This window comes from Gambusia affinis, linkage group LG10 (genome assembly GCF_019740435.1).
Source record: "Gambusia affinis linkage group LG10, SWU_Gaff_1.0, whole genome shotgun sequence".
Lineage (NCBI taxonomy): Eukaryota > Metazoa > Chordata > Actinopteri > Cyprinodontiformes > Poeciliidae > Gambusia > Gambusia affinis.
Window position 1 is genome coordinate 26686799 of NC_057877.1, and position 15740 is coordinate 26702538.

General features: G+C 37.2%; 1 protein-coding gene across 3 annotated transcripts in view; it reads right to left on the reverse strand.

Moving 5' to 3' along the window:
* LOC122838740 (glypican-5-like) overlaps positions 1-15740 on the reverse strand; it is a 74161-nt gene that overhangs the window by 52693 nt on the left and 5728 nt on the right. Inside the window, exons 1-6 of one of the 3 annotated variants that reach the window (XM_044129656.1) lie at positions 11590-11765; positions 10502-11049; positions 8882-9064; positions 5954-6114; positions 5357-5416; positions 5020-5142 (exon numbers count right to left, since the gene is read on the reverse strand). In XM_044129656.1, coding sequence (XP_043985591.1) covers positions 5020-5142; positions 5357-5416; positions 5954-6114; positions 8882-9064; positions 10502-11049; positions 11590-11668 — 1154 coding nt within the window. In that variant the 5' untranslated portion in view covers positions 11669-11765. Of the gene's footprint in view, positions 1-2127; positions 2968-5019; positions 5143-5356; positions 5417-5953; positions 6115-8881; positions 9065-10501; positions 11050-11589; positions 11766-15740 lie in introns of those variants that run through there. The other 2 variants (XM_044129657.1, XM_044129655.1) reach the window with 2 other exon arrangements.

Below are 15740 nucleotides of genomic sequence, written 5' to 3' on the forward strand. Positions count from 1 at the left end.
CGGACAGCGGCAGACATAAATCACCCGTCTGACAACGCCGCGTTCCCGCAGCCGTCGGATTCTTCAAGGCTGCCAGTGGCAACGAACACAGACATCCATCCCTGATTCCTCCGTGTGTCTCATCCACACTGAGCGTTTTAAAGTGCTTCTACTGAGACACAAACACGGATTTACACAAGAGAAGCGAAAATAACGACTGAGTGAGATTTAGTCACTTCAGCATCTCTGCTATTTAACTTCACACACATGCATCTATGAACCTTTTTATTTATATACAAGCACAACATTACAAACATCTGAAGCATGCACCTGGTCGTCCTGGATGTCGGTAATAAACGCTGCGGTTTGGATAGTTCCTGGAGACGCAGCTTCATATTTTATATCCACTTTGGTTTGGGATGCTGGTGCAATACTGCCCCCTTCTGGAAGCAAAAAGCTATCACAATAGAAAGCATCTCCACAAAATGAGAAAAGAAATGTTTAAATTTAAATTATGCCCCTGGTAAACATTTATATATGTATATACTTTTAGCAATTAAAAGAACAGTTTGTGCCAATAATAACTGAGAACCATATGAATCATTTTAAATATTTCATTTTGTTACATTTTAAAGAAAAACAGAATAACTTTTGCAAAACGATATCCCGTCTCCATTGTCTTATCTTTGGGGAGATAAATAATTTTTAATTAAAAAACAAAAAGAAATAAAAATTACTAGATTTCTGTCTCCCTATTTGGCAGTACTCAGATATCGTTTTAATTAGGGTATGTAATTCCTGAAAAATAATCCATAAGATGTTCACATGTTCTATAAAACCTCCACATTTTGGTTCTTGACGACCGAAATACTGAGTTTATTTGGATGTTAAAAATTATGATGCAATGGAAACTCTACTATACATTTTTCCTAGCTTTCTCTATTGATGTGTGTAATTTTTTTTTAACCAATAATATGCTACTAATACTGAATAAATAAGCTTTGTAATCTGATGGGAAAACTTTTAAACATTTAAAGGGTCCTTTAGAGTTTAGCACGTCTTTTGGGTTCATCTGAAAATGATACTGTTCCCCCTACAAGACCAATATGCAGTACTTAGAAAAAACTTAATTCAATGCAAATTTCTAAACAGAAACTTTGCTGATTCATTTCACTCTACATGACTTTTTGTTTTCCACTGCAAGGATCGAGTGTTTATTGCAGCAGCGCCATAAAAATCTGCTGTTAGACACTTTCCGTTTACATTAAAATGTTTGACATCTTTTCAGATTAGAAAAAGCTTTGCAAATTAGACCATCAATGAATAAAAATCCCTAACGGGGTTCCTAGAGTTTTCTTCCTGTTGTCTAAAAAATTGGTTTAAAATGGATCGAAGTGTGAGGAAATTATGTAAAAGATCACATTTTTCAGCACATCCACAAAAATCTGTACATATGCTGCAACATGACTAATCAAAGTAGCCTATGTATGCTAAACAATCAGATAAGTAGAAAGGCCAACCTGGCAATACTGACTTAAAGCTACAAAGCTTTGAAATAAAAAGTAGATTTTATGAAGAGGGTGTTGAAGATGTACAAAGTCTGTGCTGAGATTTTATGAAATACTTCAGAGAACAAAGAAAGTGAATTTTTATGCCATTAGCCCTAAAGCGTCGAGTCTCTTTGATCAGTTTGGCTTTGACTCAACTGGCTCAAACCTTCGGCTGTTTTGATGTTAAAAGAATAATTTACAAAGAGAAAAACAAACGCAACGCAAGTAAAATTTCTCTCAGTTTCTTGCTTCAGTTTTGCATTTTGAAAGTTATAAACCCAGATATTGGCAGCAACTTTCATCCTCTCTACTCTCACAACTGGAAAGCTTAAAATTTAAGAACTGAGGAGTTTTTACTTTATTTTCTGACAAACAAAACCAGCACAAGATGGCTCTGTTCTCCATCGAGGGATTTAACAAAACTTCTCCAGAAGGTTTAAGGGACTGGCAGGGCACAAATTAGACAAAACAGCTGGGCCAACACTGTGGATAAATGTCACAATCCAAAGATAAACAGCAACAGACTGCAGCCGTGAAAAGCAACATCAGCAACCAAACTGGAGTCACAGCAATTCCACTGAAAATTCAAAAATATTTTATTGATCCCAACGAGCAGTGAAATAAAAGTCGTGGTATTACTACAGCTTCTCCAATGTTAATTAGCTGCTCCCTGTTGTGAAACGCCCCGTTGCTATGGTTACGCATCATCACAAAACAGCAAAGTGTGAAAAATATCTCCAAAGATCTGTCCAAACTACACAAGAATAAGCAGTTGTCAAAAAAAATGTAATAAATAAATAAATTCCCCCCAGAAAGGCAGGAATGAAGTTTTGAAAACTGAAAAAATAAAAAATCTCAATCAAAGTCCGGAGCTACTCCAATGTGCTGCAGGTGAACAAATTTCCTGCATTTCAACAGGAATCTCCAAACTCCAATCTAGTGACTCAGAGTCGCCTCTGTGTTGGTGACGGGGCTTTAACTTTAACTTTTTCTGTGACAGGAAAAAGTTAAAGCCAAGGTACTTAGCTTTCCCAATTATACTAAAATATCTGAGAAAATACTGACAATTATGAATGAACATCCAACAGTTCGTATTCGCTAGAGAGAGGCCTCAGTGGGTTTGCAGTTAGGAAGAAAAGGTAATGTCTTCTCTTCTCCTCCATCATCCAGTCTCAGACTTTCTCATCATTTACTGCCATCCAGTGTTTTTTCTCACATACATATACTCTCACCAACGCAGACATTTGTAAGTGAAGTGGGTCAGAGGGCGGTGGAGATGAATGGAGGTCTGAATAGACGGACGGAGAGATGAATGGATGGTCGGATGAATGAATCAGTGGGTGGATAGATGGACGAAGGAGAAGAAGATGTAAAGAGGTCAAAGAGGCTCAGACTGGCTGCAGTCCAACTCCAGCCAGAAGCGACATCTCTTCTGGTCCTTTGAGTGGAACAAGAAAGAACACGATGACAGACGATTACTGAAGCTAAATCTCCTAAACATCAAAAAAAATCGCACAGAGCGATGGGACGTTTAGTTTCTGTTGGTGCATTGTGAAGGAAACAATGACTTTTTCCCTTCTAAAACTTTGTAGTTTAATGTAATCTTCAATACTTAATAAACCCTTCAGAAACATATCTCTTAATTTACAGAAAGAAATGGAAGTAGTCAGTTTGTTTAGCTCCATCCATTCATTTTCCAGACCCATTTGGTTTTGAAGTGTTGGTACCAATATTCAGTCATCACTGGGCAAGAACTCATGCAAAGAGGATTTGAACCTCATGCTCAATGGTGACAATGATAACAACTGTGTCATCTTGCACTGCAGCATGTTATTGTCTCATAATTTATTTAAGATTGTATTATTAAATTCCACCATGAGGCAAACCAACACAAAAAACAGGCACATTGTGCCATTTTATAGCATAATTAGGTAACTATGTTACCTTCAGTTATAAAATTGCAAGATATATCAAATATGCCTTAAGAGAAATTTGACTTTGATTTGAAATTGGGTCTCTGTCTCTTTAAAACCTTCTGCTCTTTCTGTAACTCCGCCTTCAGAAAGTCACCATAACATGGCTCCTTTATTAACCCTTTAAAAACATTTTTACAAACGTTTCACTGAGAAGTAGCTCAGCAGATCCGCAGTTCTGCCAGGCGTTTGCTAAATGTGGCTGGCTAGTCTGAAGGAGCTGAGTGGGGGAGGAGTTGCATCTTAAAGGCAGAGCTACATCCACTCAGGCGTTTTGCACAGCTGACTGGTTGCCATGGGAGATTAAAGGAGATTAAAGGATTTCTAAAACATGCATGAAAGAATCAAAGCAAAACTCCATCATATTTTTGATGAGAGAAAAACATTACAACATGATGTAAAGTTCAAAAAATTTTATTTTGTATAACCTGCCCCTTTAAAGGACAGGGATACGTGTGTAGTGTGTGTGTGTGTGTGTGTGTGTGTGTGTGTGTGTGTGTGTGTGTGTGTGTGTGTGTGTTGGTGGGGGTGGGTGTGTGTGTGTGTGTGCGTGTGTGTGTGTGTGTGTGTGCATGACCATTTGTCCTGTTACCAGTTAAGCTGCCAATGTAATCACCATGAGAAAGACTCTGAAAATGAACTCTCTAACCTTAACAACCCTTTTACCTCCCACCGTCCCCCACCTTGGCAACTTCTTGGAATAACACACACACACACACACACACACACACAGAAAGTACAGCTCAGAACACACTGTCCTGCACATTTGCCAGGATGCGGTATCGTCATACATGCAAAATGGACGATAACATTCCTCTATAACATTCCACTTAAATGCTTATTCAAGAACACACTGACATTCAGAATAAACTGTTGAATATTGAATATTGGTAAATTTCCTTCTATCTCACAAAACTAAGGATTAGGATGAAGGCAAATTAAAATGTGCATCATTTTTGGTAAATGCTGTGTTTGCTCTATTAAAAGCAGGACAAATGGAGGAAAAAAGAAATGATCAGATAAAAAAAACTTATCTAAAACAAATGAACAGCATCTGAAAGTCATAACTTCAGAAAACATAAAAATATTATTTTTTTCTTTATTTACTACATAGCAGGTTTGAAATCAACAACCTATTAGGAGTCATCTTTTTTGTGCAAAACTGACATTTTATGGGGGGCTTTTTACAGACATTTTGTCATTTAGATACTAAGAATAAGTGAATTTTCTGCAAATATGTTGAAATTACCTAATACAAAATCCTGTAATTTGGTAAATACATGAATAATGAATTTTGAACATGCAGGAGTCTAATATATATGCATGTACCAAGTGGAAACTTACTTTGTAAAAAGCATCGCTGGTCAATGTCTTTGTTTACTCAAGCAAAAATCTGGAAATTTTGCAAAATCTGTGCTCACCTTACATTTATTTCCAAATACGTGAGATGTAGGAGAATGCAGTTATACACATCGCGAGAGATGCTTAAAACCAAAGACACAACGCAACCAACGTACCTTTCTACGACATCTTCACCACTCCAGCATGTGTGCTGCTCAACCTCCATTTCACTTTCACAAAGCATTTCTGGCAGCTCAGACAAAAACCACTGGTACCGCTGGATGGAGATCTCAAATTCCCTAAAAAATTTACAGATTTTGGTACAAAGCCGAGCAACTGAAATGCAGACAATGACGGTCATAAACTGGATTTGACAAATCTAATCCAGTTTATCTAACAGACTTGATTGAAAATATTTAACCAAAAAAAGAACTACTAGATCAAAAACAAAAACAGCTAAAAAACCCTTTTAAAAAGTAAAAAAATTATCTCATCTGAACATAAACACCTTACCTTGATAGCTTTTTCAGGCTTCGACTTTTGTCTCCTTTCGAACCTTTAAGGGGGAATGACCTGCAGAGAAGAAAGGTACAATTCACAAAATATTTCATACCTTTCCTCATTTTAATCATAAATAAAGGACGACATCAAATTTTCAGGGCCTTGAAAGAGTATCAATATTAATACTAAGCATTTTCCCAAATTACTCTCCTGAAATTCATTGTGTTTTATTGGAATTATAAACTAATTAATCTATCACATTAAAACATAATTATTCTGGCCAGAGAATGCAACACAAAGATGATGGGTGTTAGTTTTTGTTTTAAATAAATAAAAACCTGTAAAATATGACTTACATACAGAGTACTATACAGTGTAACCAATATTCTTTAGGAGTCACCAACTGTGACTGTTTTAAGTAAACAAACAGCATCATAAATACCAGATAGGAATATGTGAATGTATGCCACACTTTAAAGATTTTTATTAGTAGAAATATCACATATTATTACATAAAATCTCAAGAGAATTCATTAAAATTTGTGTAAGTAGTCTAAAGAAGTTTAAAAGTGTGTTTAATACTTTTGAGAGGTCCTGGATGTAACTTACTTCTGGGGATGCGACTGCAGGTGGCGATGAGGTGAAGCAGACAGAGTTACCGCCGACCTCTTCGAGGCGAGTAGTGTTGCCTGGGTTACAGGGTGTATTAGGGATGACTTTGTATCCATAAGCATGAAACCAGGTTCCTGGGGCCCACAAACCTTCTCTACCTGCAGAGGAGTAGACAGTTTGCATGAGGAGAGCTGATCTATTTTCAACAAGAATAAAACAGTACCGTTTCCAAAAATCTTTTCAGGTTTTAAAACAATTGAACAAATAAGAAGCGACATCTACCAACTTGTCACTGCTTTCTGCTTTGTCAGGTTTTAGTTTTTGTCTGTTAAATTTTAAACAGTTTGGCTTGAATATTGCTTTTTTTTATTTTCTTTGCCTACTTTCCACATGCAGTTTTATAAAAATTATTCAAAATTTTTTTTAAGGTATATAGTACAGGAAGAAACTATAACTGTAAACCCCAAGGCTTGTCTATGTGAGTCCGGAGGTTAACACTTAGTCTACGCAGACATCCAAAACAACAGAAATTTGCTTCATAAAAAATTGTAAATTTAGGAATGAATTAGCCAAACTTACTATTAATCTGAAAGAAAATCATGTGGTCATCTGAAGAGAATTAATAATTTAATTGTTTTAGTTTAATTAAAAACATTGTCTTCTTTTCAAAAACATTTATTGTATAAATTTTTACATTAAACAAAAAAATGTCTTATTTTATATATTTATTTTTTGAATGTCTTTATTGAATCCAAAGCCGAACCGAAGTCAGATTCCTTATTATTTTGCAAAGCCCAGCTAACAGAGCTGTTTCTGATATTATCAAGTCAATATCTGGCATTATGTTAGCATCCTAGTCATAAAAGTGTGCATATTTACGGGTATTGGACTATGTCAGCTATCCACAGGGAAAAAATGTAAACCCCATAAAGAAAGACCTATGGCTGAAATTTTAACCCAGAATCTTCGTGCTGCAAGGCAACAGCGTTTCTATTACAAATGTGCGCAGAAACTTGGCTATTATTCCGCTAATGTCGAAAAAAATAAAATTTCAGAGCGTGAACGTTTTTAAATGGAACGTTACGGTTCAGGCGATAAATCAGGGGGGGGAAAAAAGTCGCGCCATGTTATCCCAATTGCCTCCTGTTGTTTTCTTCTTCGTGGGTTACGCCAGTGGCAACATCTGGTTGTTGATCATGTGACTCGTGTGACGCTAAAAGAAAAAGTGTTTCCTTTGCGGTTTTGCGAAATACACCAATTTCAAAACGGCCAAAAAACTTTCGTTTTTTTTTTTTCTAAATTGCTGTGTTTCCATAAAGCCAATTTATTTTCGTTATTTCAATTTGCGCTGTTACATGGTGAATGGAAACTCAGCTAGCGCTACCAGCTATTGTACTATTATTATTTTCAAAATGTTTCCTTCTGACAGAGATGTTTGATGTTCAGTTAAATTAGATCATTGTCGCAATAAAGGTGAAAAAGTTTTTAAATTATTTACCACGGTGTTGCTATTTTGTCCCGAATATTGGCAGAACAGGGCTGCGTACTAGTAATGGGAATTTCTGTTTTTTTCAGAGAGCCGGCTTTTGTGGCTCGGCTCCTAAATAAGAGCCGGTCAAAAACAGCTCTTAATTTACTATCATTTGTAGCCCCACTTCTTAGCTTAACTTGGCAAATAGGAATGCTTTGCATGATAAATCCTTTTACATTTAATGTTCCCTATGTGAGAAGCCATCCATCCATTTTCTAATCACCCTTTGTCCCCAATGGGGTCGGGAGTTGCTGGTTCCTCTCCAGCTACGTTCCGGGTGAGAGGCGGGGTCACCCTGGACAGGTCGCCAGTCTGTCGCAGGGCAACACAGAGACAAACAACCATGCACACACACTCACACCTAGGGAGAATTTAGAGAGCCCAATTAACCTGACAGTCATGTTTTTGGACTGTGGGAGGAAGCCGGAGAACCTGGAGAGAACCCACCATGCACAGGGAGAACATGCAAACTCCATGCAGAAAGACCCCAGGCCGGGAATCGAACCCAGGACCTTCTTGCTGCAAGGCAACAGCTCTACCAACTGCGCCACTGTGCAGCCCCTTATGTGAGAAGCCCTATGGTTAATTTAATTTGTTCTATTATGAAAGCACTCATTCTTACTTTTTGTATATTTTAATCAAAATTTGTTGAACTAAACATTGTAATGCACATAGCGCATACGCATTTCTCCTGAAATGACAGCAGATATTCAATGAAGTGGTATTTCATTCTATGGCGCAATTAGTCGTGTTCCTGTGTATGTTTGTTTACCTCAGGAATCTACTCTACTGAGTCTTTCATAGTTGGATGGTGACTCTATCTTTTCCTCCAACAGTGTGTGTGTGTGTGTGTGTGTGTGTGTGTGTGTGTGTGTGTGTGTGTGTGTGTGTGTGTGTGTGCGTGTGTGTGTGTGTTTGCGCGCACTCTCCTGGCTCTGTTTGTGTGTCGTCTGTTTGTCCACAGATTAGCCACAGAAACTTTCTCATCACTCAGAACCAAGCAGCATTCTGGGTATCGGTTGTCCCGCCAACGATGGTCTTTGTCTGGCACTGGATCTGTATTCACACTCACACGTTTCTGCGAACACACGCAGACTGAGGGGAACCCCAGGATCCCTGAAGAATGAGGCTGTTTTTAGCCCTTCTAGGTACAAGCAGATCCAACTACCAGGCTGAAAGAAACCCACGGTCGTTCTCAGTCTGTGTCCAACATTCAAATGACTCTATTATTACCGTAAGTGAATTTAAGCTGGAGTTACTTCAAATGTAAAATATATATTTAAAGTAGAATGATGACATGTCCAAATAATTTTCAGTGGAGAAAAAAATCTCAACTTAGTTTTTTTTTTAACCTTTTTTTGTAAAAAGAAACTCAAACCCAATTTTATTCTTACTGTAGCTGTGATTCGTGGACCGTGCAGTTGTGCGTGTAGTATTGCATCATTCACATGGTTTCGAACTGCCAGCAGAGCTAGCTCCATGCTGTTGTGGTTGCTGCTGGTTGCTAAAGTAGCAGCTAACCTTTGGAGCAATACCACCAAGCGTCCCCAGGGGGCACCAAGCTCAGAAACACCCACCTGCATTTAAGGAAGCAAAACGAGAGATATGAAAAATAAAATAAACCTACTAGTTATTAACAAAATAACTGGGCAACTATATGTATATCGTAATGGACAAGTGATCAATCAATCAAATTTCATTTGTATAGCACCTTTCAGCAACAAGGCATTTCAAAGTGCTTTACATCATAAAAACACAAAAATACAAAGTCATAGAACATACAGCCAACAACATTACATTTTTCACATCAGATTATTGATTAATTTTTTATGATTAGGTTTCAAAAGCAACTCTAAACAGCTGTGTTTTTAGTCTAGATTTAAAGGAACTCCCTGTTTCAGCTGTTTTGCAGTTTTCTGGACGTTTGTTCCAGATTTGTGGTGTATAGAAGCTGACGCTGCTTCTATTGATCAGTATCGACAGATAATATGTTTGAAAGAATGTTCAATATTCAACTTATAGAATATTCACAGAACTCGGAGACGGAACTGCACAGCATTCTGGGGAATGTAGGCAGAGGAAAGGCTTCAGCCTCTCAACCTCTTACTGCCAGCTAAGCAGAAACTAACGCACTCTTTGGTTACCTAGCAACAATCTGTTGAGTAACTTGTTGAGGAACTTGTGGTTACTTAGCAATAATTTTGAGTAACTTGTGCAGCAGCAATTTAAGATTTTGCCACTGTGCCTCAAAGCTGCTTAAAAATAAAAATAAAAGAATGAAGAGAAAACTGCAGATATAAGAGGAGAGGTCACACTACCAATTTGGAAATATTTCAGATATTTAAAACAAAAAAAAGCAATTAATAATTACCGATTTCGACTGAAATGAAACTATCATGATATGTCTTCCAACCATATCGCGTACATACATCCTTTTTGACTCTAGTGTTAACATTTTCAGTACACATCAAATAAGAACTAACCTAAAACTAACTTTTCACCAAGTTGAAGGAACTTGTTTTAGGTCAATAATTTCTTGAAATTGACAAAAAAAAAGTAGTTCCACTTGCAGATTATTTCACTTATAACATGGAAAAAATCTCTTGCTATCAATGAAAGAATCTGCCAGTGACACTAGCACTTTTAAATCAATATTTAGGAATTATTTACCATAACATAAGTGATTACTGAATCAGTTAGCCAGCTGAAATAAATATTATGTTTGCAGTATTTGTTTCTTGTTTTGCTTTAAAATAACCAAATAACCATGTGGAGAGATATCAGACACTCTTTTCTTTCCAAACAATCTTTTTGTTCTTCTGTGGTGGCCGTTGCATGATGTCCAGCAGATTTTGAAGGAGATTTGTAATAGAGTTTTTAATCTGTGTTTCTCCTAAAACTATAGAATAAATTGAAACATGGAAACAAACCAACACACAGGTGACAATAAACTGAAAATATATATTCCTGTGGTTCAAACTAAGAAGCATCTACAAAAGCATTCAGACACTTACCAGACATCCTTTCATGACATTGTGACACAGTCCAGTGCAGGGCCGTATCAGCGTCAGACCTCTGCAGTGCGAACAGTACTGCATCTTTACTAATCCCCGTCCACACTCCCTGGATAAGGTCACCTTCTCTGTTGAATTCACAACTTCTCCTGCCAGCCTCAGCAGCCGGCTCAGAGCCCGACCAGGTCCGAGAGCGCGAGACAGGCTGCTGACGAGCAGTCGAGGATGAGGTCCGAACGGATTGACATCCTGTTGTGTCATCCACAGACAGTCATCGTGGTTGGATAAGAAGGATAAATGAGATATTGCTGATGGACGGCCAATCCCAGGGTTGAGCAGGCGGCGGTACACCAGCGGGAAGAGATCGTTATAAAATCGGCGCACTGCGTTGTTGAGGGAGGAGTTAGCTTCTCCTGAAAGGTGCCGTCTGATGTCGGAAAACAGCTGGAACACAGGCAGCTGGCAGTCTGATGCGAGAGCGGAGTAGGCGCTGTCAAACAGACTGCATGTCAGGTTCGATGTGAAGGACACGAGTGACTCAAAGATTTCTGGAAGACAAAAAAAGATCAGGTACAATGAACCTTGGCAACTTCGAGCTACATCTGACAACATTTTAGAATATTACCATGGTAACAGGCTAAACAAACCTCCTCATATCCTTCTGACTGAAATCTTTACATGACAATGATCCAGCAAAAAATAAATTTTTGTTTCGTTTCTGTTAACACATTTACATGAAGACATTCCAATTACAATCTTTATTTACACAATAAGGGTACACATGGAAAACGTGTAATGCTCTCGCCACGCCACTAGTTGGCACTAGGTTCTTTGAAACTAAGTGAGCATGTGTAAGTTCTACTTGAAAGAACGTTGATTCGCGTTTCCCGATCAGGTACCGTTCCCCTAAATACTGGGGGAAAACACGCAATGTGCATCTGATTAGGGCGCAGTTGGAAAAAAAATGGGATAACTTTGCTGACACACGTTGTTTGAGCTTTTACGGTGTCCGTAGTTCTCTAGATAAGAGCGCTTAACAAGCGAGTACTTGTTATGATCACTGAACAAGCACACGTATATTTTGCCACCTGGACAGCGCGGAGCGGTGAAGAGACGCAGAGGGAACCGTATCTGATGCGGACACACGAATTGTAGTAACACCAGCATTGTCAGTAGTTTCTTCTTCTTCTGTGGATTGTAGGATTTTGCGTGACATTATGCATGAGCTAGGATTCCCTGACAGAAAAGATCAATTTCCCCTGTTTACAAGACAACAAACGCCGGTACGTTTCAGAACCATTACACTCTGGAACCCGTTTTCAATATGTGCCGTTGTCAGAGAAAACATTCGGTGGTTGCATGTAAATGTGCAGCACAAACACAACAAAACTCTTCTGTTTTCATCCGAAATTGTTGTCGTGTAAACAGGCCCTAACTTGCACGGCAAAAACAGAAAATCTTACAAAGCATTTTGACTAGTTTCTAGTGGAAATATTTCAGTACACATCAAAACTAACTAAAAGTACATTTTCAGCAAGATATAGGAGTTTGTTTTAGGTCAATAATTTCTTGATACTGATTTTAAAAAGTTCTAAAAAATTCACTGATAGATTATTTTATTTCTAATATGGGAAAAATGTTTTATTAGTGAAACAATCTGTCAGTGAATCTAGCACTTTTTAGTCAATATTAAGTAATTCTTAACCTAAAAAAAGTTCTTATATTTTGCTGAAAAGAAACTTATAAGTTTGTCTTATTTCAAGAGTAATATATTTACACTAGAAACTAGACTAAAAATTAGTTCAGATTCATTCCAAATTCTTCAATTCAAATCTGGGTTTTAAACATACATGTTCGCAGTGAAAGGTATATCATTCTTTGAGTTATTTTGTGTGCAAAGCTAATCTTATTTAGCTGAATGCTAATTTGGCGTCATTCCAAATTAATCCAGATAAACATGACTTTTAAACCAGTTATTTTGACAAGATTGCATAATTTTATTGGTCATTGTTTCTATTATTATTTGTTCCATTTACTGATTTGATAGTTTTACTAGTCTTAATAGATTATAGAGGTTACTAACTTAGTGAGTTTGTTGATTAAAGTATTTTAACTGGAAGTATTTTTGTTGATAAATTTTGGACAGAACTTGTCTATGTTTACTCTATATTTGTGACCAGGGCCTTGCTGTTTTAGAAAGTCAATGCTAAACTTAATCCTGCATCTACTGTTATTTAATACCAAACCTTATGAGACTGAAATCTATTTTTGCTATCATTTCCTGGTAATCAGGTGTTGCCCCAACTTGGTAATTTTGATATAAATGACTAATTGTGTTCATAATTGCCCTTAGCACTAATTACTTCATAGTTAAACAAAGCCTATTGTTACACAACACAAGAAATTAGGAATAGACAAATCCCGTCGGTAACACAAAATTGTTCTGCATTGAACTTACACAGTTCCTAACAAACATAAGTACAGAAAAAGTACAAAGATGATCATGGACACATACCCTCTGGAAAATGGACTGGACTCTTTGAGTCATACCTTCATTTAATTATGTAAAGAGCTAGTAAGCTTACTAAGTGAAGTTGTGCATAGATGTAAAACACTTCCATTCACAGCCTCCCTGAACAGCAGCTGGATAAAAAAAAAAAAGAACATTAATTTTTGAACAGCAATTTTTCAAAAACACAATCCTGTCCTAACCGACCTTGGACTGACTTCATTCTCTTGCATGTGAGCAAGAATAGCCCAAACTTCATTCATCCTTGAGCTCGTTTTCACTACCCTGTTATCTTTAGTCAGGTGATAATGAGAGGCCCCGTCTCATGATTCACCATGTTTCCTATGTCAATAAAAAGAGCAACCGCCACTTTCCAATGGCTACATGTCTACGATGACAGACAATGTGTGTATTTGAAAGATGATTTCAAATACACACATCCTAACACACAAACACTAAAAGAGATGCATATTTCACTCTGACTTTCACCAACTTATCCTCTCTCTCTCGCTCTGTGTTTATGACTCTGTGTTTCAGAATCACAGCTGGCATTGCATGAATGTCCAAGGGACTCGTTAGGAAAATCACTGGGTAAATACGAACTTAGTTAATAATTACTGAATGCAATAGCAATGCTTCTTCAGATGGCTGGCTGTTGAAGAGCATGCTTGGGCCAGCAGTGACGGTGCTCTTTAAAGTAAAACAGACTAGGAGAAAGCGACCAGCTTTTATGTTTTCGCATACCCACACCCGGGCGATGGCAGCCCAAATACATACGGCATCAAATTACATAGTAAAGTCTTCCCCGTGGGGACATGTGATTAGCTTTTTACCCTCTCTGATTGGACGACAGCTGGGCACAAGGGTCTTAGAGTGCCAGGAGCATGCGGCATATTTGCACACACACGCACACCAAAGAGACCCACAAGAAATAAAGGAAGCCTGACTACAAATGGGACATGTCTCAGTTTCTCCAGTGGGTTATAATCACTTCTCTCAAGAGAGGAGATCTGCTAAGACTCAGCTCAGCTGTTGAGGAACATTACAGTGCTGCTAATTTAGTTTATTTCACTAAAATAGATGCCAAATGTAAGGCAAAATACATGAAAGTTTAGATTTAATTCATTTTTATGCTGTAAAAATATGAGCGACTAGCTAAGCTAATCACACTCAATGAACGTTTTCTCATATTCCTCACATCTACAACTTTTAAAGTATTTTATTTAGTTTTTGTCATTTCCAAAAGTGGAACGAAATATATAAATTGTATTGAAGTTGTAGTGAGAAGAAAAGTCTGTGATGCCCTAAATAAAATCCGTACTACCGTAATACATTAGTATTTCAAGATTAGCGATATTTAACAATATTTTAGATTTGACGTTTGTCAAAAATTGTTTATTTATTCTTTAAATTTATTTTAATATAGTCAATGAGTCGTTTCTCCAGACTTTTGTTAATGTATCGATGTTCTGGTCTGCTGCTCTCAGTTGGTGGTTACCGTAGCAACCAGTAACTGAAAGCTCCTCCCCCTTTTTTCTGTTGCCTTTGGCAACTGTGGTATGTATTAGGGTCAGCTCTGTGTTTTCTTTATAAATATTATATGTTAACATATATTTTAGACAAATTAAATCATATACAGTTTTTCATTAGTAATTTTGCAATGCTTTGTGTATGTTTCTAACTGTTATCACTATTAATATTGTCCATTTTAGCTATGTTTAATTTCACAAATGTTAGCTGCTGCTAACTGCTCGTTGGAAGCTATTGCTTTGTAGTTTGTTTATGGTTATTTATTGTATTTTATTTAATATATAATGGCAGAAGCTGTTGAACTGATGTTAACCACCAACTTGATTTGCTCTTTTGTTAGAATAAATACTATGAACCCGAATGTGCCTGTTGTGAAGTCAACCTACTGGATCTGATACAAACATGGAAGTGTTACATATGCAAGAAAAAACTAACTCTGTACATTAATTAGCCTGAACATAGTATCCCTACTGTGAAAAACTCATGCTTTGGGGATGCTTTTCTTCAGCAGGGACAGGAGAAACTCATGAAAGAAACAAAACTTTTAGATCTAAGCATATTTATGTGTAATAATAGCCTATTTAAAGTTCAAACCCAATGAAATCAAGAATCTGTGGCAAAGCAATTCATCCAATCAGAGATATTTTACTGAATAAAAGGATTTCTTCAAAATATCGACTACCAATGGCTCAATATAAATGCATGCCACTTTTTTCAGATTTTCATGTCAGATAATATCAAAAAATAAATAAAATAATGCACTAAATGTTCAGCAGGTATGACAGCTTAAAGCATTTGTTTCAAAAGTCTACTGTTTCTAAAATTTACAGGAATTATACTTTTTTATTCTGACAAACCTTCTGTAGCCATCAAAATATTTTTTATTAATTTCTGTTGTTACTAAAAGTTTCATACATTGTCTACAAATTCCAAACTTCCTGTCTTCAGTGCTGCCTCCATTGGTCTTGTTTAGCTCCTCTTTGTGTATGGGTGTTCGCATTAATTATACCCATGGATGGTTAAGCCATCCTTTGGCGTAAATAGTAGCTGGAACTGAGCCTGCGTGTATTCAAATGGAGCCTGGGAGGAGGTGGGATGTGATGCAGGATGACAAAAACCAAAACAAAACAAAACAAAGCATGTTTGTCATGTATGCCATCAATAAACCCAATCTAATAATCTCCACGCAGCTTGACACAT